Below are 25,271 nucleotides of genomic sequence, written 5' to 3' on the forward strand. Positions count from 1 at the left end.
ACTGAGACTCAGAAACATGTCTGAAATCAGTGACTGAGTGGCCAGGATTGGAATCCAGTGTGTCTGACTGCAGAGCCCAAGATTTTGACATTTGCAAAAGATGAACTGTGATGAGTATAAAAAATAAAGGCAGAGATATAGGGGATTCTTTCAGGATTGTGAGACGCCCTGCAGAGTGGAAAGGAGAATTAAGGCAGCAAGTCTTGGGCAGGGCAGGAATTGGGGAATCTCAGCAGCAGGCACTGCTGTTGATGTTGATCAGCTCAAAACAGTCCCAGCCTGCCTACTTTCATTCAGAATAGAGGATCTGGGCTTCCCTGGTGGCGCAGTGGTTGAGAGTCCGCCTGCCGATGCAGGGGACACGGGTTCGTGCCCTGGTCCGGGAAGATCCCACATGCCGCGGAGCGGCGGCCGCTGAGCCTGCGCATCCGGAGCCTGTGCTCTGCAACGGTAGAGGCCACAACAGTGAGAGGCCCGCGTACCGCAAAAAAAAAAAAAAAAAAAAAAAGAATAGAGGATCCCATTGTCCTGGCTTGGTCAGAGATCTTCCCTTGGAATAAGTGTCAGCTGTGGCTAGGGAACAAGGCCCGTTGGGGGCACCCTGCTCGATTAGGACTCTTAAGTTGTAAGTGGCAGAAATCTACTTCTTTCTGGTTTAAGCCAGAAATAGAATTCATTGGTCCATGTAACTGCAAATCCAGGGGTAGGAATGGCTTCAGGCATAGCTGGACCCAGGCACTCAAATGATGTCACCAGAACTCTGCCTCCTTATCTCTCCCGCTCAGCTGGCTCTGCTGCTTTTTGCATTGTGAATGTCATCCTCTTCTGCTACCAACAAGCTCTCTCCATGTCATGGGAAAATGGGGACCGGCTGCTCAAATCTTTTCCATCTTTATACTTTCTCCTCCACCTTCTTACCTGCTGAATCTCTGGGAAGGACTCTGATCGGCTCTGCTTGGATCACAAGCCTAGGCCAGTCACTGTTGTCAGGGATGATAGAGGACTCTGTCTAGATCTAGGACATATGCTCCACCCTGGGTCCAGGGGCCGGGCTGGGCACTGTGATTGACAGTTCTGTCAGAGCCACCCACAGGTGGTGGTAGGGGGGCGGTTCCTCAGCAAAAGGTGGGGAGCTAGGCCAGTAGAAATGATAGAGACTTCCAAAAGACCTCAAAGGAAGACCTTTTCAGAAAAGGAGCAATCATCAGCTGGGCAGACCCCCAAAATGGATCTCCCTCACCCCTGCATTACCCCATCCCCCTTGGGCCTGGGCTTTTGCACAGACATGGGAGCCCAACAGGCAGGCAGTGCCAGGGAGTTTGGATGTGGGGCGGGCCGATCCTGGACCTCATCCAGACCGGCAGATGCTGCACCGAGGGCCGTAGCCGCATCCCCTCGCGAAGACCTTCCCGCTGAGGGGGAATGAGATGACACAGATGGCAACATAGGGGAGACAGCCCCAAAAACTTTGTGCCCCAAGATCACAGGTGGTCACCGGCCCCTGAGTCTCCCCAGCAACCCCCTCCTTCCCTCTCCTCACCTTTCTGGCCACATGAACACCAGGGCAGAATGTGAGGTGACAGCTCACACTGTATCCAAGTGTTGTTATGACATGTGGGGAGCTGCCAGGTGAAATGACAACAGCAATCATATACTAATCAATGATATTACAGCTGCTGTTATATTGCAGATTTATTCAACACTGTGTGTCAGGCATTTTCTACACCAATTATGTATATTCACTCCCTTAAACGTCGTGACAGTTCTATGATGAAGGCACTGTAGTCCTTATTTACAAATGATGAAACAGGCGCAGAAAGGTTAAGGGACCTCAGTGAGTGACGGGACAAAGTGTCGGCCCATGCTCCAGCCACCTCTCGGCCGCCTCTGGGATTCCACTGACTTGGCTCAGACTGCATATCAGACCCGTTCAAGAGTTGTGAACTCAACTTAATGCCAGCATTTTATGTTATTGGTTTTGTTGTTGTTGTTGTAAATGAAAACAGAATATGTAGAATGATTTTTTTTTTTTTTTTTAAATACCAGACTTTGTCATAGGTACTGAGAGTTGTGAGACTGTAGTGTAGGGATGCTAGGTCAGGGGATAATGTTTTGCTGTGGTTCCTATTCAGTAGGTTGGAAACTGGCTTGGTGCCATTCCTGGCTCGTTCCTGCTTCCGTTCACTTCCCACCCCCAGCGCCCACAGACTAGCCTCTGATCCACCCCAGGCTGGGCACAGGGCCTTCTCAGCTCAGGGGCACAGGCCTGGGGTTCATCCACTCCACGGAGATTCACTCGGCACCACCACCGGCCAGCCCTGTGCTGGGCACTGAGGAAACAGTGTAAATAAGGCAGCAGAGATGCTCATGGGACTGCATTTTTGCTGGGGAGGCAGACAATACATAGATACTCTTGTAAATTATACTACGTGGTACGTGATGACAAGGTGGAAAGTAAAGCAAGGAAGAGAGATAAGTGCGGGGGTGGTAAGATTTTGAGACAGGATGGTCAAGGGAGGTGTCACTCGGAAGGGAACATTTGAGTAAAAGACCTGAAGAAGATGAGAGGAGCCATGTGGACATCTGGAAGAGTGTTCCAGACACAGGGAACATCCAGTGCAAAGGTCCTGAGGCAGGACCAGGCCTGGCACAGTCACTCAGCAGCTGTGAAACCTAGGGCACATGGCTTCTTCTCTCAGAGCCTGTGTTTCCCCCATGGGAATCCCACTCTCACAGGACCATAGTGTGGGCTTGGTGAGGTTGCCCATATAAAACAGGCAGTGCTGGGCCTAGCACTTGGGGAGAGCCCAGTGAGGATAGCCATTGGGAGAGGTCTCAGTTTCCTGTCCCCTTGTCACATTCCAGTCAGCCCTGTGACTTTTGGCCCACCATGAGGTTCACAGCCACAAGCAGGCCTTTCTCTGCCCTCACACACATGCAGGCCACACGTGTACTCAGTCCTGGCCCCAGCCCCTTGCAGAGCTGCCTGTTGGGCAGTAAGGCCTGAGGACCTCGTCATCCTGTCCTCTGGAGGTAGGGGCAGTGGCCAACAAGGTTTGCCTTGCCTCTTCCTAAGGCCCTTCCTGCCATGGAGGCAGAGAGTCACATAACCCAAAAGTAGTAATGACAGTAGTAATAAGAATAGCTAACACTTTTAGCACATATTCCTGCCAGGTACTCTTCCAAGTGTTTTATATGCATTGACCCTTCAGATTCTCTCAGTAGTCTCATGATGTGGGTCCCATTCCCCCCATTCTACAGATGAGGACTCTTGAGGCCTAGGGCTGTCACTCACTAGGGTCCCCCAGTGGCAGAGCCAGGATATGAACCCAGACTGCCTGTGTCCCCAGCCCATGCTCTTAACCACTCACCACTCCCTGTGGGGTTGAGTTTGTATTCTGGCTCTGGGAACAGACAGCTTGGGGTTCGGTTGGGCTCTGCCACTCACTAGCCTTGTGAGCTTAGGCAGATGGCTTTACCCCTGGATGCCTCAGTTTCTTCATCTGTAAAATAGACTTCGTACTGTTTGTTCCTTGTGTCCTGGAAAGGCGGGAAGGTTCTCCTGGACGGGCACGCACGAGGTGGTATAGCACAAGGCTGCAGGGTAGTGAGTGCTCTGAGCGGCAGATACTGTGGTGACGCTGCTGTCGTGCTGTCACTGTTTCCCGAAAGGTCAGAGGGCCTTTCTGGGAGTGAAGGTTCAGCTTATGGTCAGAGTTCTGCCCTTCTCCTGTCTACACACATGTCTCGGGCTCCAGTTAACCAAGGCATGGGGGCCAGAGCGAAGGGCCCAGGCTGTTTTCCAAGCCAGCCGGCTGGCCTGCCCCAGATGGCCGCCCCCGGCCGCCAAGCAGACCGAGTGGGCTCACATCTCCCAGCAGATGGGATGGGAGTGTTGGCAGCTCTGAGCCTCCCGCTGAGGTGGGAACAGACTGGAGCTGGGCTTCAGGACCACACGCCGAAACATCAGCCCCACCCACCCTGAGCCTGGACAGGACAAGCTCCAGGCCAGGGCTGCCCTGTCCTGAGCCCCTTGCCGGCAGAACACAAGGGATGCCAACTAGCCAGGGTCTCTTTGGCCCAGCAGGCTCGGTGGGTTCCCTTTGGCCCCAGTTATGAGTTTTTGACAGCCTTAGTTTTGTTAGGGTTAGAGGTTTAGATTTTTTTCTTTCTTTCTTTATTGAAAAAGTAACAGTCACTCATTAAGAATTTAAACAGTGTATGTGTATACAAAGTAGAAAAGGAAGAATCTTGTATTATGTGAAAAATGCAGGGGCTTCCCTGGTGGCGCAGTGGTTGAGGGTCTGCCTGCCGATGCAGGGGACGCGGGTTCGGGCCCTGGTCTGGGAAGATCCCGCATGCCACGGAGCAACTGGGCCCGTGAGCCACAGTTGCTGAGCCTGCACGTCTGGAGCCTGTGCTCTGCAACAAGAGATGCCACGATGGTGAGAGGCCCGCACACTGCTATGAAGAGTGGCCCCCGTTTGCCGCAACTGGAGAAGGCCCTCGCGCGGAAACGAAGACCCAGCACAGCCATAAATAAATTAAAAAAAAAAAAAAAAGCGAGTGTAGTAGTGAACCTCATTTGGGACCTCATTTGTGTTCAGCAGGCACCAATGATTCTGTGATGTAATCTCCAAAGCATACTGTTAAGTGGGGGGAGAAACAAACTGTAGTTTCCTATTAAGGTTAAATTTTCTTTAAATTTTTAACTACACATATGGCTTTGTGTAAAAACATTCGACGTGTGTAATGTGATAATGGCTAACACATATATTTAGTGCTCACTGTATGCCAGATACAGTGGTAAAAAAGCACTGTACATGGATTATCTTATTGAATCTTTATAACCCTTTGCGACAGACACTGTTATTCCCCATTTTATAGATAAGGGAACAGGCACAGAGAAATTCAGCAGCTTGCCCAGAGTCACACAGCTAGAGAAGGGGTAGACCCGGGATTTGAACCGAGGCAGACTGACTCCCAAGTGACCTCCCAGGAAGAGCTCTTGGAGGGTGGACGCAGCACAGGGGAAGGCAGGGATGCGTCTGAGTCGGTAACTGTTGGAGAACAACCTGTGCCGATGGGAACCTCCTTGCTGATGTGGCCCTGAATCCCTTTCACAGCTCAGTGAGATGATGCCAGATGTCATCAAGGGTCAGAGCACACAGGGTCTCGCAGCCTGAGCAGCGACTGTAGTTTTGTTTGGTTCTGTTTTAAGGCAAGGGTTTTTTTTTTTTTAATTTTTCTTTTAGCCGTGTCAGGTTTTAGTTGCAGCACGCGGGATGTTCGTTGAGGCATGCAGGATCTTTTGTTGCGGCGTGCGGGCTTTTCTCATCTCTAGTTGTGTGCGGGTTCTAGGGCACGTGGGCTCTGTAGTTGTGGCGCACAGGCTCCAGAGCGCGTGGGCTCTGTAGTTTGCGGCAGACGGGCTCTCTCATTGAGGCATGCAAGCTCAGTAGTTATGGCGTGTGGGCTTAGTTGCCTCGTGGCATGTGGGGTCTTAGTTCCCTGACCAGGGATCGAACCTGCGTCCCCTGCATTGTAAGGCGGATTCTTTACCACTGGACCACCAGGGAAGTCCTACGAGTGTAGGTTTTATTGGGAGAGAGATGAAACGCTGTCAGCAGGCTCTGCACAGAGGAGAGACACGATCTGACTCAAGCTGCTGCAGGAAGAATGGACAGGAGTGGGGTGGTGGCAGGGCAGGTGCAGGGGGACCAGGAAAAGGCTGCTGTCACAGTCCAGGTAGGACATGATGGTGGACGGGACCAGGTGGAAGGCAGAGGTGGCCACACGTTGCAGCCTGCCAGTGCCCTACTTATTATCGCCAGCAGAGAAGGAAAAGCTGGGAGCTTTTCAAGTAGTGGCTTTTGGTCAAGTCTTCAGAGCCAAAAATGTGACGGTAGGCCACCTGTCTCCAGTGTGGAAGACAGTGAGGATTTCTGGTCCACGCTGTCTCTTGGCCCCAGCAGAGGGCACTGTGGGGCAGTGTCAGCAGGATAGAAAGGCGCTGATCCTGTTGGTGCATTAATCGAAATTCACAATCCCAGGGCCACCCAGATTGGCAGGGCAGAGCATCCATATCACAGTTTTTCGTGATGTATTTCAAGACTATCCTGCTTAGACTAAGAGAGATTTGCTTATTAATTCCCAAAGCCAGAACTGGGAACTCCCAGCCGTGAGATCATTCATTCCTGACACGCATGCCTCTTGCCAGGTCCTGTTTGGCAGGGTTAGGCTGTATGCTTAGAGGCGGTGTCATGACACGTCATTTTTGCCATCTCTTGCATCTGTTGACTTGGGGTGAGCGTGTTTTTCCAGTTAACGCTGATCCTCCCTAGTCTTTAAACCGTAGCCCCAAGTGTATTTTGGGTGCTGACAGCAATCCCCTTGGGGGAGGATTTTTTTCCCTGTCCTGCTGCAGACGAGGGAGTCTTCTTGCTGTGGTGCTGGAGCTGCTGTGCCTCACCCAGAGCACAGCAGAGCCTGGCAGCCAGCAGCACAGCGTAGATGGAAGCCTGAGCTAGTGATAGTGAGGGCGGGAAGCAGCAAGGGCTCTCAGACAGGGCTGGCGGGGTGTAAATTGGTACAACCACTTGGAAAACGATTTGGCCGTTCAGTAAAATTGAAGATTAACATGCCTGGTGACTCAGCAATTTCTCTCCTAGGTATAAACCCAGACGAAAATGTGTTCACGTGCACTAGGAGGTGCTTCCGTGAACGTCCCTAACAGCACTGCTCACAGTTGTCAAACGCTGGAAGCAGTTTCCGCGCTCATCAGCAGTAGGATGGATTAAATCCATTGTGGTAAAAACGTCAGCCTCTTACTGCAACATGGTCGTATCTCACATCCATAGCATTGAGAGAAAGAAGCCAGATAGAAAAGAATACAAGCGACATGAAGCTCAGAGGCAGGCAGAAATAAATTATGGTGTGAAAAGTCAGGATAGTGTTGCCATTAGGGAGGTGGGAAGGGGCACGAAAGAGTTTCCGGAGGCTAGTAATGTATTTCTTGGTCTGGGTGGTGATACCTAGGTATTCACTCTGTGATAATTCCTTGAACTGTACTTATATGTGTTGTATACTTTTCTGTATATGAATTATATTTCACAGTTAAAAAAATTTCAAAGAGAAAATTCATGAGCTTTGGAGACGTCAGACCTGGGTTGGAATCCTGGTTCAGCCACTTAGCTGTGGTGACCTTGCCTAAGGCACCTAACCTCTTAGAGCTTCAGTTTTCTTATCTGTAAAATGGAGATAGTAAAATCTCCCCTGAAGAGACCTATACCTAGATAACTGCTATCATTCCTGGAATACAGTGCAGTGAACTGTGCCTTCATAAATGTGACTTGTTATTAAGATGTATCTGTTAGAAATTGCTTTGTCTGCAAAGTAACAGAAAACATGACTAACTATAGCTAAAACAAATACGGGGTTATTTTAATTATCTAACGAGAAGTCTGGGGGTAGGCAGTGGCAGGAAATGACTTCCCTGTGATTTTTTTTGTTGTTGTCTCCTTACTTATGATCACAAGATGGCTTCCACAGCTCCAAACATCTTATCCTTATACCAGTGTCCTTAGAAAAAATGGGCAGGTGGAAAGGGGCTTTCCTTTTACCAGGGAAGAAAATCTGCCCTAGACGTCCTCCCCAAGCTGAATTCCATCCCATCTCATTGCCTGGAACTAGTCATGTGGCCAACTATAGGAAAAACTTGGAAAGCAACATCTGCGAAAGGGGAACGAGATGGCCATGATTGGCTTGGCTCAAGGTTTTCAACCCTGGCTGCACATCAGAATCACCTGAGTAGTATTAAAAGAGACAGAGAGGGAGAGAGAGAGAGTGAGTGTGTGTGTGTACGTATACAAATATACAAATATGTAAGTGTGTGTATACATACATACGTGCGTGTATACATACATGTCTGGGCCCCACCACAGACCAGCTGAATCAGAACCATTGGTGGTGATTTTATCAGGAAACCAGGTTGAAAACCAGTGTCACAATTCAAGATCCAAGATGGTACTGGTGTCCAGGGCAGGCAGGTGTTTTACATAAGAGCTTATGGTAATAAGTGTACACATAATATTATTCTGATAATGACAGTAAGAGTGTTTGTTTGAGTGTCTACATTGTGGAACTTGTTTTATTCATTATACCTCTTATTACCTGACATAATCCATCTCCTCACCCGCACGTCAGCTCCAGGAAGACAGGGGTCTTTCTTTTTTCATCATTCGTTGAACAGATGAAGAATGTTCCATCCACTGTCTCATTTAGTTCTCCCAACAGTCCTTGGAAGCTGAGGCTTACAGATAGGCAGTCACTTGGTCAAGATCACACAGCCAGGAGGCAGCAAGTTCAAGTTGGTCCAGACCTAGTGCTTTCTGGCCCGAGAGCCCAGGCGACTAACCATCCCACATGTCGCTTTGAGAACAGGACACCCTCATGTGCTCTCATCCCTTCCCAAGTCCCGAGAGGCTCCTAACCTTCCCTCCTCTCCCTCGAGCAGCTCACCACCCTGCGTGGCTCCATCCTGGAGGACGCCACACCCACAGCTATGAAGCATGGGACAGGGCGGGGCCTGCCCCTGAAGGACGCCCTGGAGTATGTCATCCCCGAGCTCAACATCCACTGCCTGCGGCTGGCTCTCAACACTCCCAAGGTGACGGAGCAGCTGCTGAAGCTCGACGAGCAAGGGGTGAGCCAGGGGCCAGGGAGGGGGGTTGGGGGGGCACTGGGGCAGCAGCCTGCAGCCCCACTCCCTGTACGTCCTTCTGTCTTGGTCACTTGTTTTTTTCTCCAAAGAACAGAAACCTACTCAGGTTAGTTCCAGTAAAAGGAGGGATCTCCTATCAAATTCTAGGGGTGCCAAGGGCCGGAATGTGACTGGGTCTTAGGAGGGAAATAGTCTAGGAACAAGACAGCCACCAGGTTCCCGTGTGTGTGTGCGCGCGCGTGCGGGAGCGTGTGCGCGCTCCCTCTCCCTCGCTGCACACTGCCTCACTCTGCTTCTCTGGCCCTCCCACAGCTCACAGAATTACTGTTAGGATTATAGGCACATGCAGGCCCCAGTTAGCTGACTCTCAGTCCCAGGAGAGCCTCTGACTGGCCCACACTTGGGTCACATGACTGTTGATGGTCCAGTCACCAGTGAACAGAGGAATCAGGGATACATAAAACAAACATGGAGGACTTCCCTGGTGGCGCAATGATAAGAATCTGCCTGCCAACGCAGGGGACACGGGTTCGAGCCCTGGTCTGGGAGGATCCCACATGCCGCAGAGCATGTGGGATCCATGCGCCACAACTACTGAGCCTGTGCTCTAGAGCCCGTGAGCCACAACTGCTGAGCCTGCGAGCCACAACTACTGAAGCCCACGTGCCTAGAGCCTGTGCTGTGCAACGAGAGAAGCCCCCGCAGTGAGAAGCCCACGCACCGCAACAAAGAGTAGCCCCCGCTCGCCGCAACTAGAGAAAGCCCGTGCACAGCAACGAAGACCCAGTGCACCAAAATTAATTAATTAATTAATTAATTTTTAAAAAAACATCGTTATCGAGGGCTCACCCCCTAAAAAACAATGTTGACTAGACTGAGTCCTCCAGAATTTCCTTTTGCAGAACCTTAGCCAGGTCCAGTCCACCTACTGTGGGAAGCCAGCCAAGGTCTTTCCCTTGAGAGAATGGCGTCGCCAGCCGCCCTCCGCCCTCGTGTAGAAAGCACGAGAATGGTGGCACCAGCACCTTGTTGTGCCTCTCTGGAATGGCAGAGTGGGAGAGGGACAACTGGGACGTGCCCCCATGCCTTTTTTCTTCTCTGGCTGTGGCACTGAATTCCCGTGTGACCCCGGCAGCTCCCCGGGCTCCGCGCCCGAGAGAGCCTCCTTTGTTCCATGCCCCCCTCCATTCTGCCTGGCCTGCCTCCCTGATGCCGCTCTCGCCTCTGCAGCTCTGCCGGAAACACAAAGTGGGCATCCTCTACTGCAAGGCCGGCCAGAGCTCGGAGGAGGAGATGTACAACAACGAGGAGGCCGGGCCGGCCTTTGAGGAGTTCCTCTCCCTCATCGGAGAGAAGGTCTGCCTGAAGGGCTTCACCAAGTATGCCGCCCAGCTGGACGTCAAGAGTAAGTGGCAGTGGCGGGTGGCCTTGCGGGGGGAGCAGGGTGAGTCCCAACCGCACACAGCCCGTGAGCTAAGGTCCAAAGGCCTGGTGATACCCAGGTGAGGACTCCGGTGGTGGGAGTGCAGGCAGTGCAGCCACTCTGGACAGCAGTACCTCATATTCAAGTAAAGTCTGAAGACTCACTTGCTTTGTGTGTCAGCCCTTGCACTCCTAGGCACGTCCTCTGAGATCCTGTGCACATGTGCGCTGGGAGACGTCCTGAGGGGTCACAGCCACAGACACCCGCATGGTGCCCAGTGTGCACAAGGACCCCGGGGAATACAGTGCTCCTGGCCAGTGTCCCCAACTAACAGGCAGGGCTGCCCTGGCCTCACAGCCACCTGGAGGTCACCTGGCTCTGGCACTGGCCAACCAAGGCTTCAGTGACCTCACCTGTCACAGCTTCTCCCCTAGAATGGAAGCCCACAGAACAGGGATTCCTCGGTCTGTTTTACTGCTGTTTCCCCTGCACCTACAGTTACATAAAGCTGGTGGACCTCAGCGCTCAAAAAGGCCAAGGAGTAGGCTTCCAGTGGTGAGTGTGACACCCTGGAGTTACTTGCAGTGCGGTTTGTGGGTTCACTCACGCATCCAGCAAAAACAACCTCCTGGCTGTCCTCCCTGGGCAGGAGGGAGCAGTTCAAGGTGATCCGAGCAAATAGGGGGAACCCAACCTCATGTGGGGGCTGGGCCTCAAGAACATGGCATGTGACCTGAGAGGGATGAGTTGGAATAAAATAGGCAATGAGGGAGCAGGAAGTGCGTTCCAGGGAGAAAGAACAGCACGTGCAAAAGCCCTGAGGTCTAAAGGCTGTTGTTCAGGGAATTAATGTGAAGGAGGAAGTGAGGGAGGCAGGCGGGGGCCTCACCATGCAGGACCTTTAGGGCTAAAGATTAGGGATTTTGGTCTGTTCTATGAGAATTTTGAAACTCATAAGAGGCAGCATTGAATACTGTTAAGGAAACACTCTGGAGTCAGATAGCCTGAGTTCCAGTCCAGACGCCACCACTCACTGAAGTGTGCATGACCTTGGGCAAGTCACTCCCTCCCTGTGCCTCAGTTTCCCCCAGGGAGCCCCTAATCAGGTGTTTCTCCCTGGTCATAATGCCCTCCCATTAGAGATGAACAGTATTCTGACTCTTACGATTATCATTTCCTTCTTTTCGTCATAGTTTTGCCATCTTCATATGCATCTCTAAATAATATAATTCGTTTTGCCTGTTTGACAACATAATGTGGATGGAATCGTACGATTTGTGCTCCTTTGTGTCTGGCCATTGTATTCATGGGATTTGCCCGTGTGGTGGCTGTGACTCATTTCTTTTCACGGCCATGTACTTTTCCACAGTATGAACTGTTTATCTTTTCCTTGGACTAACATTTGGAGGGTACTTGTACCCATATTCCGGGGCATCTGTGTACAATTTCTCTAGGCTGTGACCCTAGGAGATGAAGTGCTGGGTCATCAATTAAGCCTATCTTCAGGTTCAGTCGATCTTACTAAAGAGTTTTCCAAAGTGGCTGTACCAATTTACACAGCTGACCAGCCACACAGAGGGTTCCAGTTGCTCCACATCCCCACCAACCCTTGGCACTGTCAGACTCTTAAATGTTCACCAGTCTGGTGGGTGCTTAATGTACGGTTTCCTTTTTATCTAAATTTACTGGATTTTAAAGGGTGGAGTTAAGTGAAAACATCGAGTTAAAAACTAACACAGATGGCATGTGGGATATGGCAGGAGCCCAGGGGTTTTGGAGACGTGGTGCTAACTGGTGTTTCTGTTGCAGCTGACTCCACGGGAACCCACTCCCTCTACACGACGTACCAGGACTATGAGATCATGTTCCACGTCTCCACGCTGCTCCCTTATACCCCCAACAACAGGCAGCAGGTCAGTGGGGCCCAGGGTGGGGGCCCCAAGTGACTTCCGGTGGGTGCACAGCTGAACCCACAGCGCCCTCCCTCCCCACAGCTGTTAGCTGGCTGCCTCCCCGGCACTGGCTTTCCCTGGCACCATCCTGTGCAGCACGTGGAGGCCTTTGGCCCTGGAGACCCTCTGCATCACGGTCTCATCACCTGGGGGTTGGAGACTAGGTCAGGTGTCATTCACTGTCAGTTTTCTTCTGTTTCCTTGGCCATCCTGCTACCCCAACTCCCCTCAAGAGTCTCTTGAGTCATCAGGGATCCTATGGAAAAAAAAAAAAAAAGTAAATCAGTCAACATTATTTCGACTGCAAGCGACAGAAGCACAAATCAAACTGGCAAAAGCAAAAAAATGGGATTTTTCTGGGTTAGGTAATTCTCAAGTACTGGGAGAGGGCTGGCTTTCGGTACGGCTGGATCCAGGAGCTCAAACAATGTTAGGAATTCTTTGCATTTCTCGCCTCTGCTTTTCTTAGTAGTGGCCTTATTCACAGATCTTCCCAAGTAGTGCAGAGTCGCCCCCTAGCAGCCCTTGCCTTATGTCCCACCAGCTTTGTCACCATGGGAGAAAGAGAGGCACTTCTGTGCCTTGCAGAAGTCCCAGAAACGTTTCAGGAATGCATCTCATTGGACCAGTCACTTGCCAGGCCCAGGGCAGGGATGGAATGGGCTGATTGGCCAAGCCTGAAGGACATGCCCACCCCTAGAGAGGGCGAGTGAGGTCAGCTCAGCTTGAAACGTTGACAGAGATCAGGGAGGTGCTTTCCCAAAGGGGATGGACACGGCTGCCAGAAGGAGGAGGAGGAGGTGCTAGGTGGGTGCAACAGCTGACGCCCACCGCCAGGAGCCTCCTCCCCTGGACACGCCATGCATGCTCAGTCCGGGAGCAGTTTCTAATGAACAGAAACCCCACAGACTTATGGTTTAGTGTGTATATTTTTTTCCATTGGTACAGGTGATGTTGTAGATTTTACTGGCCGAAAATGGTCAAATATTGGTGATTTCAGAAGGTTCACCTAATAGCAGCTGTAAGAGCATTGCTGTCATTAGGCCTGGGTTGGAGTTCTTTCTCTGCCACTTCCTAGCTGTTTAATCTCACCTCCCTGAGCCTCAGATCCCTCCTCTGTAAAATGGGCGGAATGGTAGCACCCATGTCTCAGGGTCATTGGGAAAGGACCCTGCACTCATGCATGAAGCTGGGGCTTGAGTCAGGGCCCTACACGGGAGGCACACAGGAAGCAGACAGAAACCTACTCCTGGACGTCTGGGAGGCATGGTGGGGAAAGCTTGGGTTGTGGAGTCAAGCAGAAGTGGGTTCAAATCCTGGCTGTTTCCCTCCATGACTGTGTGACCTAGGGCAAGACGTTTAACCCCAGGGAACCTAACTTTTCTCATCGGTAAAAGGAGGTAGGATGAGTTAATGCCTCACAGCCTTGTTGTAAAGATGAAACGAGGACTTCCCTGGTGGCGCAGTGCTTAAGAATCCGCCTGCCAATGCAGGGGACACGGGTTCTATCCCTGGTTCGGGAAGATCCCACATGCCATGGAGCAACTAAGCCCGTGCACCGCAACTACTTAGCCTGCGCTCTAGAGCCGGCGAGCCACAACTACTGAGCCCGCACACCCTAGAGCCCGCACGCAGCAAAGAAGACCCAATGCAGCCCCCAAATAAATAAATAAATAAAAATTTAAAATAAAAGATGAAACGAGGTTGCAGCTTTCAGATATGGATGTAAAATGCCTCGTACGGGGCCAGCCACAGTAAATGGATACTTTATCTAGCAATTTAATTTAATCCAGTGTGAAACACACATAAAGAGCTAACAGTTCAACGGTGTGAGTTGTGCCCCTCTGTGTGACTGGATTTCACACCGCGGGCCACCTCACGTAGAGCTACATGTGTCTGTCATCTGCGGACCTCATGTGGCCAACGGGGATTCCTAACAGTTACATGAAGACTAAACTTGTACAAATCAGAACAAGGTAATTTCAGCAAACAAATAAAATACCGTGAGTACATCATCGCCTACAACAGTGACAGAGTTTTTCTCAGAGACTGTGACAGGCAGGGGAGAAAGGACAGGGCTCCTGTGGGCTGGTCTGAAGCCGCTGCCCCAGCTTCTCAACTCAGGTGTCCGGGGGAGGGGCGGCAGCAGGGATGGGCCCTGCCAGCGGTCTCGGGTCTGACTCTGCCATCGTCTGTGAGCGTGGCCTTGAGCAAGTCGAAAGCCGCCAACCCATGTTCTTCTCCAAGAGATGTTTCTTGAGCAGCTGCTGTGTGCCAGGCTCCACCCTAGGCACTGAGGATACAGCAGGGGGCAGCGAACAAAGCAGACAAAACCCTTGTTCTCATGGAGCTGACATGGTAGTGGGAAAAGACAGACAAGTAACAAAAGGAAGAGGGGAAGCCGCTGTACACTAAGTGTCAACGAGTGTTAAGTAATAAAGGCAGAAGAGCAGAGGGGGTGACATCATGGATAAGACAGTCAGCGAGGGCCTTGTGGGAGGGTGACATTTCAGCCAAGACCTGAAGGAGGGAGGGCTGGAGCGAGCCATGTGGGGATCTGGGGGAAGAATGTTCCAGGCAGCGGGAAGAGTCAGGGCAGGGGCCTTGAGGAGGAAATGTCTCTGGAGTGTTTGAGGGGTGCAGGAGGCCAGTGTGGCTGGAGCAGAGGAGGGGGAGCACTGAAGGAGACGGCAGAGAGGTGACGGGCCGGTCGTGAGCCTTGAGCCCACCATGACGTTTTCCTCTCCCCACCGTTTACCAGCTACTAAGGAAGAGGCACATAGGAAATGACATCGTGACGATCATCTTCCAGGAGCCCGGGGCGCTGCCTTTCACCCCCAAGAACATCCGCTCCCACTTTCAGCACGTCTTCATCATTGTCCGAGTCCACAAGCCCTGCACTGATAGCGTCTGCTACAGGTACGCGCCTGCACCCTATCCCTGCATGCGCCGGAGACCACAAAAGCTGGTTTCCGGCATCCGGGCAGCGTGCGGCAGAGAGAGAGAAGGGGGACAGCTGGCCCAGGTGGGCTGCCTCCTGCGTTTCTTGTTTGTGCTTCAGTAGCGGAGCTCTGTTCACACCTTCCCCCACCTTCTGAGAGAGTGATTCTTAACCAGAAAGGGGCATGTCACCCCAGTTTCGATAAGCAAACCATCAGGGATTTGTATTTGCCTGGAATCTTTTGGTTGCAAGTGACAGAAAACCCACCTCAAAAAGGCAGTTATATACGTTGGTTCTCATAAAGTGACACGTTCAGGCCTAGCCGGATGAGCTCCACTTACCTGTCTGTCGCTTCGTTTGCTGGCAGCTCCAAGCTTAACATCTTCCCAGCTGCAAATCCAGCAAAAAGACAGCTTTCCTTTCCCAGGAAAAGAAGCCCCAGGATTGAGGCTCATTGACTCATTGACCTGCTTGGGGTCACGTGCCCATCCTAGAGTAAGACCACCAGCTGTGCCTGGGCACAGGGCGCATGGGCTGAGAGGCACAGGAAAATCGGAATATGGAAGGATGGGGACAGGGCAGGCAGGGGCCCCCCTCAGAGGCAGAGCTGAGGGTTCTCTTAGTTCTCAGATCAAGAAGCGACACAAGCCTCAGACCCATTCAGCATCCTCCCCAAGCACCCGTTCTCACCTGGGGGCGTGGCCGGCCCCCAAAGGACAAATGGAAAGCTCTCTGGCCTCTCACCTCTGACCCCCAACCACCCCATTGCCTGTCACAGAGGCAACTACTATTAGCTATTTCTCACGTATCCTGATACCTTCGGGCCATACAGGCAAATGCTTACAAGTATTCCTTTTCCACCTTTTTAACACACATGGTACCATATCCCACACACTGTTCTGCATCCTGTATTTCTTCGCTCAGCAGCCTTTGAGAACTTTGCACACCAGTCCGTAAAGTGCCTCTTCCTTCTTTATGACTGCATATTAGTGCGTCACGTGGATGCCCGAGAATCTCCCCGATCCCTTATCGATGGGCGTTTGGGTTGTTTCCAGTTGCCTGCTGTTACACTCCCCACTGCACTGCATAACCTAGTTTTGTGGGGGGTTTTTTGTTTTGTTTTTGTGTTTTGGCCATGCTGTGCTGCTTGTGGGATCTTAGTTCCCTGACCAGGGATTGAACCCGGGCCCTCAGCAGTGAAAGCACTGAGTCCTAACCACTGGACTGCCAGGGAAGTCCCCATAACCTAGTTTAGACTGTCATTGCACACGCGTCCAAGTACACAGCTGGGATGGGTAAAGTCCCAAGCATGGAGTCATTGGGCCAAAGGGTATGTGCGTAGGTGCGCTGGGTGGTCTCAGTGGAATTGCCAGAATCTACCAGTTTCTTCTTGGCCAAATGTGTGAGAGAAGGGAGGTGGATTCCAATATGCAGGACGTGCTGTTTGACCACCAGGCTGGATGTGTCGCCCAGTGGCCGCTGGGAGCCGGTACACCGCGTGGCAGGGCCTTCACACGGCCCAGGCTCAGGCCTGCAGCCCCCTCCTTCACCCCCACCCATTTGCTCCCGGGACGGAGCAGCAGCTATGAGGGCCTGCACCTCCGGGCTCCGTGTGGGCCTGAGGTTACTTAGATGCTGTCGATGTTCTGAGCAGCTCAAAGGTAGCCCTGGTGAGCAAAGATGGGGTTGTTCTCGAGCTCACACACATATACACACAGACACAGAAGGAGACAGCCCTCCTGCAGCACTTCAGAAGCAGGCGGCTGCTGGGTGGGCCTTTCTCCCCTTTCTCCTAACCGTGAGCTCCCCTCCCCTACCTGGGTTATTGCAGGAGCCTGCAGCTGACCTCCTGCCTTTCCAGGCCGACCTTCACGTGGTTTCCAGAACGATCTCTTTTTTTCTGACGCACAAACCTTTCTTGTTTTTTTTACAGTTTAATTTAAAATATTTTTATTATGCAATGTTTTAAACGTTCTGAGAAGTACAGAGCATAATATAACAGACACCCATGTGCCTACCACCAAATCTAACAGATGTTAACAGTTTGCCACATTTGCTTCAGCTCTCCCTTTATTTCTGAAGAAAGAAAATGTTAGCGATATAACCAAAGCTGCCCCTCCTGCCACCCCTTTCCTCCCCTCCTCTCCTTCCCCACACGCAGCTGCTCTCTGGACAGACCTTCCCCTGTCCCCACCCTGGTGTCCCCAAACACATCTCAGCACTCATCACCCTGTAGGAACAAACTGTTGACGTGACTCTCGCCTCCCTCGAGGGTAACCCCACGTCATACTCACCTTCATACATCTATGCTGGCCCAGCGCTTGCCATGTAGAGGACCCCAAAGACGCCTTTGCCAACTAGACACATGCCTGGCCCAAACATTGTAGGCCCTGAGGAGATAGTTGTTGAATAAATAATTGTGAGTGTTCTAGAAATACTGAGCTACAGCGACCAGGTGACCTGGTGGTCGCACCATCTCCTGGCTGCATAAGGAGGTGCCGCCCTTTCCCGCTCGCTTCAAGTGCGTACTTTCTGCATAGCACACCAGCATCCCTGCAGCCTGTGGGCTGGGGAAACCCCATCCCTCCTGCTGGGGAAGTGAGGGACCAGCTGTTCTGATTGTCCAGAAACCTTCAGCAGCTTGCAGTTTCATAATTCTTAAAATCATGAATCAGGACTATGGGAAGAGCCCAAATCTGTCACTATAAGCAGCCACATCCTGAATGAAGAAGTTGCAGAGCCATTCACATCTGTAAAGCACAGTCTGAACACGGCTTTGATTAGAGTAGAGAGACTGGCGAGGTTGTCTTATCCGTCCCCCTGCCTGGAGGCAAGGCCACGCCCACAGGGTTTCCCACAGAGGAAAAGCTGCCTGGTTTGTGTGGCCTCTGAAGAAGCTCTCCACTGGGAAATGCCTTTTTCTGTCAAACCTACACATTGGTAGGAATCTGTTTCTTCTTGGTCTGTCTGTTCAAGTTTAAATCATTACTTTAATCAGTATTGAACACCTGTGCCAGCTCTGGGGCATCGGCTGAGCCCAGGTGGGTGGCACCTGCCCACACACATTCCCAGGATGTAGAGAAGGTTTCACTGGCCAGTGAACCGTGGAGGTGGAGAGCAAGGGGTCTGGCCTGACCCACCTGGGTCTGCAGTAGCTCCCTCCATGGTCTCCTGCACATTCTCTGGTCCCGTCCATCCCTTTCTTCATGGGGCAGCCACGGTGATCCTTGCAGATTGTCAGCCTGGCACCTGCATTCATCAGGGACCCGCAAGAAGCAGGTGCCCCCCACTCTGGGCTTTAACTGAGGGATTAATGAACAGACTAATAGGTGTGGGTATGTTAAGGGAAACAATACAGGAAAATGAGACATCCAGGGATCAGCAACAGCAGGGAGCCATTACCCCACCCCCAGGGATGAGGTCAGAAGGGGATGGGAGAAGTTTCTGGAAACTAGGGAGAACTATGGCTTTGGGAGAGGGGCTGTGCAGCAGAAGCTGTGGCTGTTGAGTAAAGGGCCCAGGACTACAGCCACTGCCACCATCCGAGCCCAGCAGGGAAGCAGTGAGGAGAAATAAATACTCCACCCTCTCTCCTCTCCCCTTCCCGTAGCCTGGCCAGGGGAACCCAGTGAAGGTCGAACAGCCTGTAGAAACCCATCTTCCAGGGCAGAAAATGGTAGAGACTGCGTCTGGGGGCACAGGCAGTGAATAGCCAGCCCAGATGGTAAAATGATTGCTTGCTTCGGGATGAAAAGCGCTAACTCACTATCAGGGCCCTGCCTGACCTGGTCCCTGGTGACCTCATCAGCCTTCCACCCTTCACTGCCTGGGCTCTGGGCACCCCGGCCTCACCTCGCCCTGAGCGTGCTCTTTTCTGTCGGGCCTTGCTCCTCCCACGCCCACTGCCTGCACGGCCCTCCCCTCAGCTCTTCCTCTGTCTCCTACTCAGCTGCAGATCCCAGTGTAATTTCTCTTCCTCACAGCGGCCCTCCCAGAACACTAAATCCCCAGGGCCCAAGAGGGGGGGCGTCCCAGAAGCACTGGTCAAACAAATGCATGAATGTCACCCTGTCCCCTTGTCAAGTTGGGTGGGGGCTTGGGAGTCGAAACCTGAACAAGCCTTTCATTGTGGTTGGGTTTCACAGAACAGGTTTTAATCAAGAATCTCATTATTTTTAAAACTGTCTTATGGTATGAAATCTCTCCCAACACCGTAATCACAAGCTGACATTTTTATAGAAGGTGAATGCAGTACTCTCTAAGAAAAACCTCGTTTTCAGCACCTCATGCTGTTTTTTAATCGTCATCATGTAAACAGCATAACTCATGGTGTCTCTGGAGCCCCTTTAAATGTCTTTCCGTGAGAGTTGTCTTCCCCTGCCCCCTGGGTGTTCACTCTGGCAGGTGCTATAGCCTTTCTGCCTGATACTAGAAATCGTCTAACTTGTAGCCACTGAGTCTCGAATGTCACAAACGAGGTTCATCAAGTCTAAACTTGACTTATCAGCAAATCTCCTGCCTCCCAGCTCAGGATTGCCTCTGCCTGGGAACCTCGGTGGATGGGGAGCCTGCTTCCCTCTTCTCTGTTTCTCCGCCTTGCACTTCCCCTCCCCCAGGCCTGCTCTCTGCCAGTTTCTGACCTGTCCAGGATTGGAGCACAAGGAGAAAACGGGAGACAGGGACATGTCACTGGGGCTCTGGTCACAGCTGGCTGCGTGCTCTCTGGGATCTGCGGGGGCTCCCTGCCCGCCTTCTAGATCTCCCAGGCAGGAGCAGACCCAAGTCTCCTCCCAAATATAAGGATCACCTAGGGACGGCCCCTATTCATGGGGCCACTTTCTCCAAAGATTTTCCTCCCAGTGAGATCCTCCCTCTCTAATTTGCATAGTGGGTGAGAAGGTTATTTGGGGGAACAGGTTTTAGATCATTTCCTTTTTACTTTCTCACTCAGTTGCTATCTGATTTCTATCATAATAGCATCTCAGTCAAAACTGAAGTAGGAAGAGCCCCATCCTAACTTCCCCGTACAATGAATTTTCAGAACAACCTTTGTAGAGATGATTTACAAAGTGTGTTAGTCTTACACAAGTGTTTGAAAGAAGTAAATCACAGAATGTTCCATATAAGTCAGGTGTTCCTACAATAATGCTGCTTAACAAACCACCCCAAAGCGCAGTGGCTCACAAACATTATCATTTCTTCTTGGCTCACACATCTGCAAGTCAGCTGAGGTCTGGCTGGCCCTGGCTGCAGGTCTGCTCCAGGTGTCCTCATCCTCCTGGACCAGTAGGCCCCGGGGCATGTTCACCTCATGGCGAGGGCAGGTGCATAGGAGGCAGGCCTGGCCCGCACACACATTTGTGCCTTTGCTCGAAAGCCATTGGCCAAATCAAGTCACATGACCAGACTCAGGCTCAGTGGGGTGGGGATGTACCTGCCCACAAAGGTAGAGAGGAAGGGGTGAATTTTTGCCAAACTGTAATTTACCGCAAGCCTGTATGTATGTAAAACAAGATTAACTGAAGTTGAACAATGCTAGGAAAATTATCCTTTGAATATCAGTGGATGTTCTAACATCTGTCGTATAGGAAGTAAAAATGCATGCATGTGCCCTAAGACTTTCTCCAGTTTCCAGTCTAGTCGGCTGGCAACTTACTAGTTAGACGTAGACTTCCGTTCTTAGAAAGGAAACTCCTCCTTCTGGTCATGTATTGTCTTTCTAAAGGAACTCTCAAGTGCCTATCTTTCTACCATCTAAATAATTTCTCCCTCCTCAGTATGGCTGTGACCCGATCCAAAGATGCTCCTCCTTTTGGACCCCCCATCCCCAGTGGAACCACATTCCACAAATCTGATGTCTTCAGAGACTTCTTGCTGGCCAAGGTGATTAACGCTGAGAATGCTGCGCACAAGTCCGACAAGTTCCACACCATGGCCACCAGGACCCGCCAGGAGTACCTCAAGGACCTGGCTGAAAACTGTGTCTCCAACACACCCATTGACTCCACCGGCAAGTTCAACCTCATCTCCCTGACCTCCAAGAAGAAGGAGAAGACAAAAGCCCGGGCAGGTGCTGAGCAGCACAGTGCCGGGGCCATCGCCTGGAGGGTGGCGGCTGAGGACTTCGCCCAGGGAGTAGAAATCGACTGCATTTTGGGAATTTCCAACGAGTTTGTGGTGCTCCTGGATCTACGCACCAAGGTGGTGGTGTTCAACTGCTACTGCGGGGATGTCATCGGCTGGACCCCAGACTCCTCGACGCTCAAAATCTTCTATGGGCGAGGGGACCACATCTTCCTAAAGGCCTCTGAGGGTTCTGTGGAGGACATAAGGGAAATTGTCCAGAGGCTGAAGGTAAGGCAGAGAGCTTCTCAAGGGTGCTGCAGTTCTGTGGTCTGGCAGAGGCCTTAGGAACCACTAAAATGCCTCCCTGAGCCCAGTTAGTTAGTCCAGGACACTCATCGGCCCCAAGAGAATCAGAATTGTCACTTACACACCAGGGGTCTAGTGGGTCCCACAGCCTGGGTTCTTTCTGAGGAAGGTCTCCGAGGCTCTCCGTGCCATCACCTTGGGAGGACAAAAGGCATATTTACTCACTCAAGATGTTGACAGGAAAGATACGTTTAAACTCATGTTAAAAATGTAAGGATACTTTCCAGAAGAATTAGAAGGAAAGGCTTCCAGACCATTAAAATATAGGACAGAAACAGGATGTTGCGGTGGGGAGTATACAAAAGCATAATAAAAGAAACAAAACAAACAGAAAATTATATGGCAGGAATAATTCCACATCAGTAATCACAATAAACGTGAGTGGTTTAACATCTCCTGTTAAAAAACAAAGACTCACAGTCTGGATAAAAATCTTAACCCTAAGCTCTCGGTAGCTCAGCCTCGGACTGCTGCCAAACCAAGGGTAGCAGATTGGTTTCAAGTCAGATGACAGCTTAGTTGGTAATGGCTGTTTGAAGCATTGGGCTAAGAAGTACTAAGGCCACACCTGAGCCCTGTGTGAAGGAATGCTGTGGTCCGTGATTGGCTCTCAGTGGGTTTAGCAGAATGGCATGTCATGCGTGGAATAGAGAAGGCAGTGTATCACGGGAGTTAACACAGGTTCTTGAATCGGAAGGCCTGGCTTCAACTCCCAGCACTGCCACTTAACAGCTGTGTAGCTTCACCCTGTTACTTAACCACTGGGTGACTCAGTTTCCCCATCTGAAAAATGGGAACAGTAATCATCCTACATCATGTAAAAGTTTTAAGGATTGGATGAGTTATGTGGCCCAGGCAAGCTGGCCTGACTTGGGAGGCCGTGACCTCCAGAGGCCACTGTGACAGCTGGCTGTCCTCACCCTTCTAGGCCTTTGCACTTGCTCTTTGAGTTCAGTTGGATTGGTAAAGCCCTGCTCTCAGCTTCCCTGACTCCAAAATTCATGCCCTGCCTTAGACTACCACAGTAGCTTGTGTGTAGATTTCCCATTAGGATGTGAGGTCCGTGAACGAGGGCCTCTGACTGTTTTGCTCACTTGCTTATCTCATAGGCACACATCAGAGCTGGCACACAGTAGGTGGTCAGTAAATGCTGATTAGTTGGTTAGTTGAATGAGATGACTGAACGCTGACTCTGCGCTAATGAGCCATTTACGTGCATGACCTCACAGTTCTTCACCCACCCGGTGGAATGTAGGCACGGTTTTTATCCCCACTTGACAGATGAGAAATGCAAGGTTCAGAGAGGTATAGATACTCACAGAAGGTCATACAGTAGGTGGCAGACTGGGATCTGAATCCAGATTTTTCTGACTCCAAAACCTGTTTGTGCCCAGACTTGAGGCTGATGACTAACTGCTTGCCTGGCATCTCCACTCGACCTTGAAACTTAACATGTCTAAGAGCAAGCTCCTAGTTTCCTTCCCCATGTCTCCCAGGGTTCTCCTGTCTCAGCAGAGACAGCCCATCACTCATCTGTGGGATCAGAGGCCTCGGCATCAGCCTCACTCCCCTTTCTCTCACACCCACATCCAATCTGTCAGCTCCATCTCCAGTAGGCAGGCTACGCTACTTCTCCCCCTTCCATAGCCCCTCCTGGCCTATCCGGTAGCCACCTCGCTGGTCTCCTTTGCGTCAACACTTGCTTCCCTGTGGTCTCTTCTCAGTAAGGTCGTCAGAGGGATTCGATCATGTCACAGCTCTGCTCAAACCCCTCAGCTCACTCTGGGTAAAAGCCCAATTCCTTACGGTGGCCCATGAGACCCTGCGTGGCCTCTCTGTCAGCCTCTCATCTTGTTCCCCCTTGCTCTCTCTGCTCCAGGCACACAGACCTCTGCTGTTTCCAGAGTGTGCTCATCAGGCATCCAGCCTCAGGGCCTTTGCACTGCCTGTGCCCTCTTGCTGGAACACTTTCCCTCATCCCCACATGGTTCCCTCCCCTTCTATATGCCTTTAGTCAGATGTCACCTGTCAGTGAGGCCTCATTATCCAAAATTGCAAACTCCCCTCCCCAACTTGGCCCTGAGCTTATTCCACCCACTTTCCCTGCTTTAGTTTTCTCGATAGCACCTACCACCATCTGACATGTATTTTTACATATTTGTTGTTTGCCGCTGTGTCCTCAGCACCTAGGCCAGCATCTGGTGTGCAGTAGGCACTCAGTGACCGTGGACTGAATGCTCGCATGTGTGCTACCCTGTAGTAATAGCAAAAGTGGCCATTCATGGGGGGCTGACTGTCTGACTGCTTGCAGCCTTGCACAACCTTGCATTTCTTCTTCCCAAAAGCCCAGTGAGGGAGATACTGTTATCACCCCCGATTCACAGATGAGGAAGCTGAGGCCCAGAGAGGTAAAGGGACTTGCCCAGGGCCCAGAGTGAGTTAAGGGTCTGGGTTCTTAAACTTGAGAGGTCTTCCTCCCAAAATCCTGACAGCAGCTTGCGTTTCTTGAGCAGTGACCGTGCCAGGCACTGTGCCAGGCTACATGTTTTACCCACATCCTCTCTGTCCCACGCCCACCCCCGTGCCTCCTGTTGGTGCAGTGCTTTTAGAGCACATTTCCACAGCCCCACTCACAATCTCAATGCCCCAAAGCCCGCTGAGAAACCGGGCAGCCAGGAAGTGATGACATAAGCCATCTTCTGTGAAGGGACAGGCCCATCTTAAATGGCTCACAAGGTGAGCCTTTCTTTGTGAAATCCTCCAGGGTGAGGGGTCCACACCCTCCCCCAGCACAGCTGGGATTCAGACATCCTTTGTTTGTTAAGTCGACAGGTTTCATTATGTGCAGGGCCCTGGGCCGGGCAGTGCTGGGACTCAGCAGTGACCATGGTGGGCCCAGGCTCCCATCCGAGGCACACACTGGACATGAATCAAAAGTGCCAAGAGGCTAAAAGGCAGAGTGTTGAGGACGCCAGAGGAACCTGTCATGGTGGGCGGTCTCAAACCCACAGATGGGATGCAGCCCCCAGACATATTTAATTAGTTACCAATGCTTAACATTCCGAGGATTTCGTATGAACCTAGCTTTCTGGCTTCTCTTGAAAAACTGGGGGATCTGGCTATCCAGGGCCTATGTTTATACTGGTCAGGGATCAGCTGAAGCAGGGTGTTGGGTGCCCCCTTTACACAGGGCGTGAGTGCACCTTTTGACCATGGTTCTCACCAGCCTGCATCTCCCATTACCCACCAAGCACCCCAGCTTGTGAGCCTTGGCCCGGGGTGGAGTGAGGCTTCCCTGAGGAAATGACTTAAAATGAGGCTAGAGCAGTAAGTAGGAATCATCCTGGTGAAGAATGAGGGGGAAAATAAATAAAAGAGGAAAAAAAAAAAAAAAAGGCAGGGGAAGCAGCATAGCAGCAGGGAAAACAGCACAGGGGCTAAAAGATAGAGTTAAGGAGTCAGATCTGCTTTATGACCTTGGGCAACTGACATGCCTCAGATTCCCCAGCTGTAAAACAAGCAAATTATTGTATGTACGTCATAAGTGAAATATTAGAGAAATTGGGCATTGAAAGGACTTAACCAATGCCTGGCACACAAAGATCGGTCCCCAAGAAAATTAGCTTTAAAGGGGGCAGGGTGGCCGCATGACACAGCAGAGGTTCCTCTGAACTCATTGTGTGTTTGGTCTCATAAGGTGTTCCGTGTGCCATGGAGCCTTTCTGGAACCTTGTGAACATCGGGAATGGTGTTCTTCTTTGGGTGGGGCTGCCTTCGGATTGTTAACAAAAGCAAATGGCA

The 25,271-nt window shown here is 51.4% G+C and overlaps 1 protein-coding gene across 8 annotated transcripts in view; it reads left to right on the forward strand.

The window, feature by feature from the left end:
* SIPA1L3 (signal induced proliferation associated 1 like 3) overlaps positions 1-25,271 on the forward strand; it is a 240,839-nt gene that overhangs the window by 147,351 nt on the left and 68,217 nt on the right. For all 8 annotated transcript variants that reach the window (XM_055079281.1, XM_055079280.1, XM_024132359.3 and 5 more), the window contains 5 exons: positions 8,516-8,704; positions 9,953-10,127; positions 11,955-12,058; positions 14,859-15,016; positions 20,816-21,392. In XM_055079281.1, the coding sequence (XP_054935256.1) occupies positions 8,516-8,704; positions 9,953-10,127; positions 11,955-12,058; positions 14,859-15,016; positions 20,816-21,392 (1,203 nt within the window). The remainder of the gene's footprint in view (positions 1-8,515; positions 8,705-9,952; positions 10,128-11,954; positions 12,059-14,858; positions 15,017-20,815; positions 21,393-25,271) is intronic.

The sequence above is a fragment of the Physeter macrocephalus genome, chromosome 17 (assembly GCF_002837175.3).
Source record: "Physeter macrocephalus isolate SW-GA chromosome 17, ASM283717v5, whole genome shotgun sequence".
Classification (NCBI taxonomy): Eukaryota; Metazoa; Chordata; class Mammalia; order Artiodactyla; family Physeteridae; genus Physeter; species Physeter macrocephalus.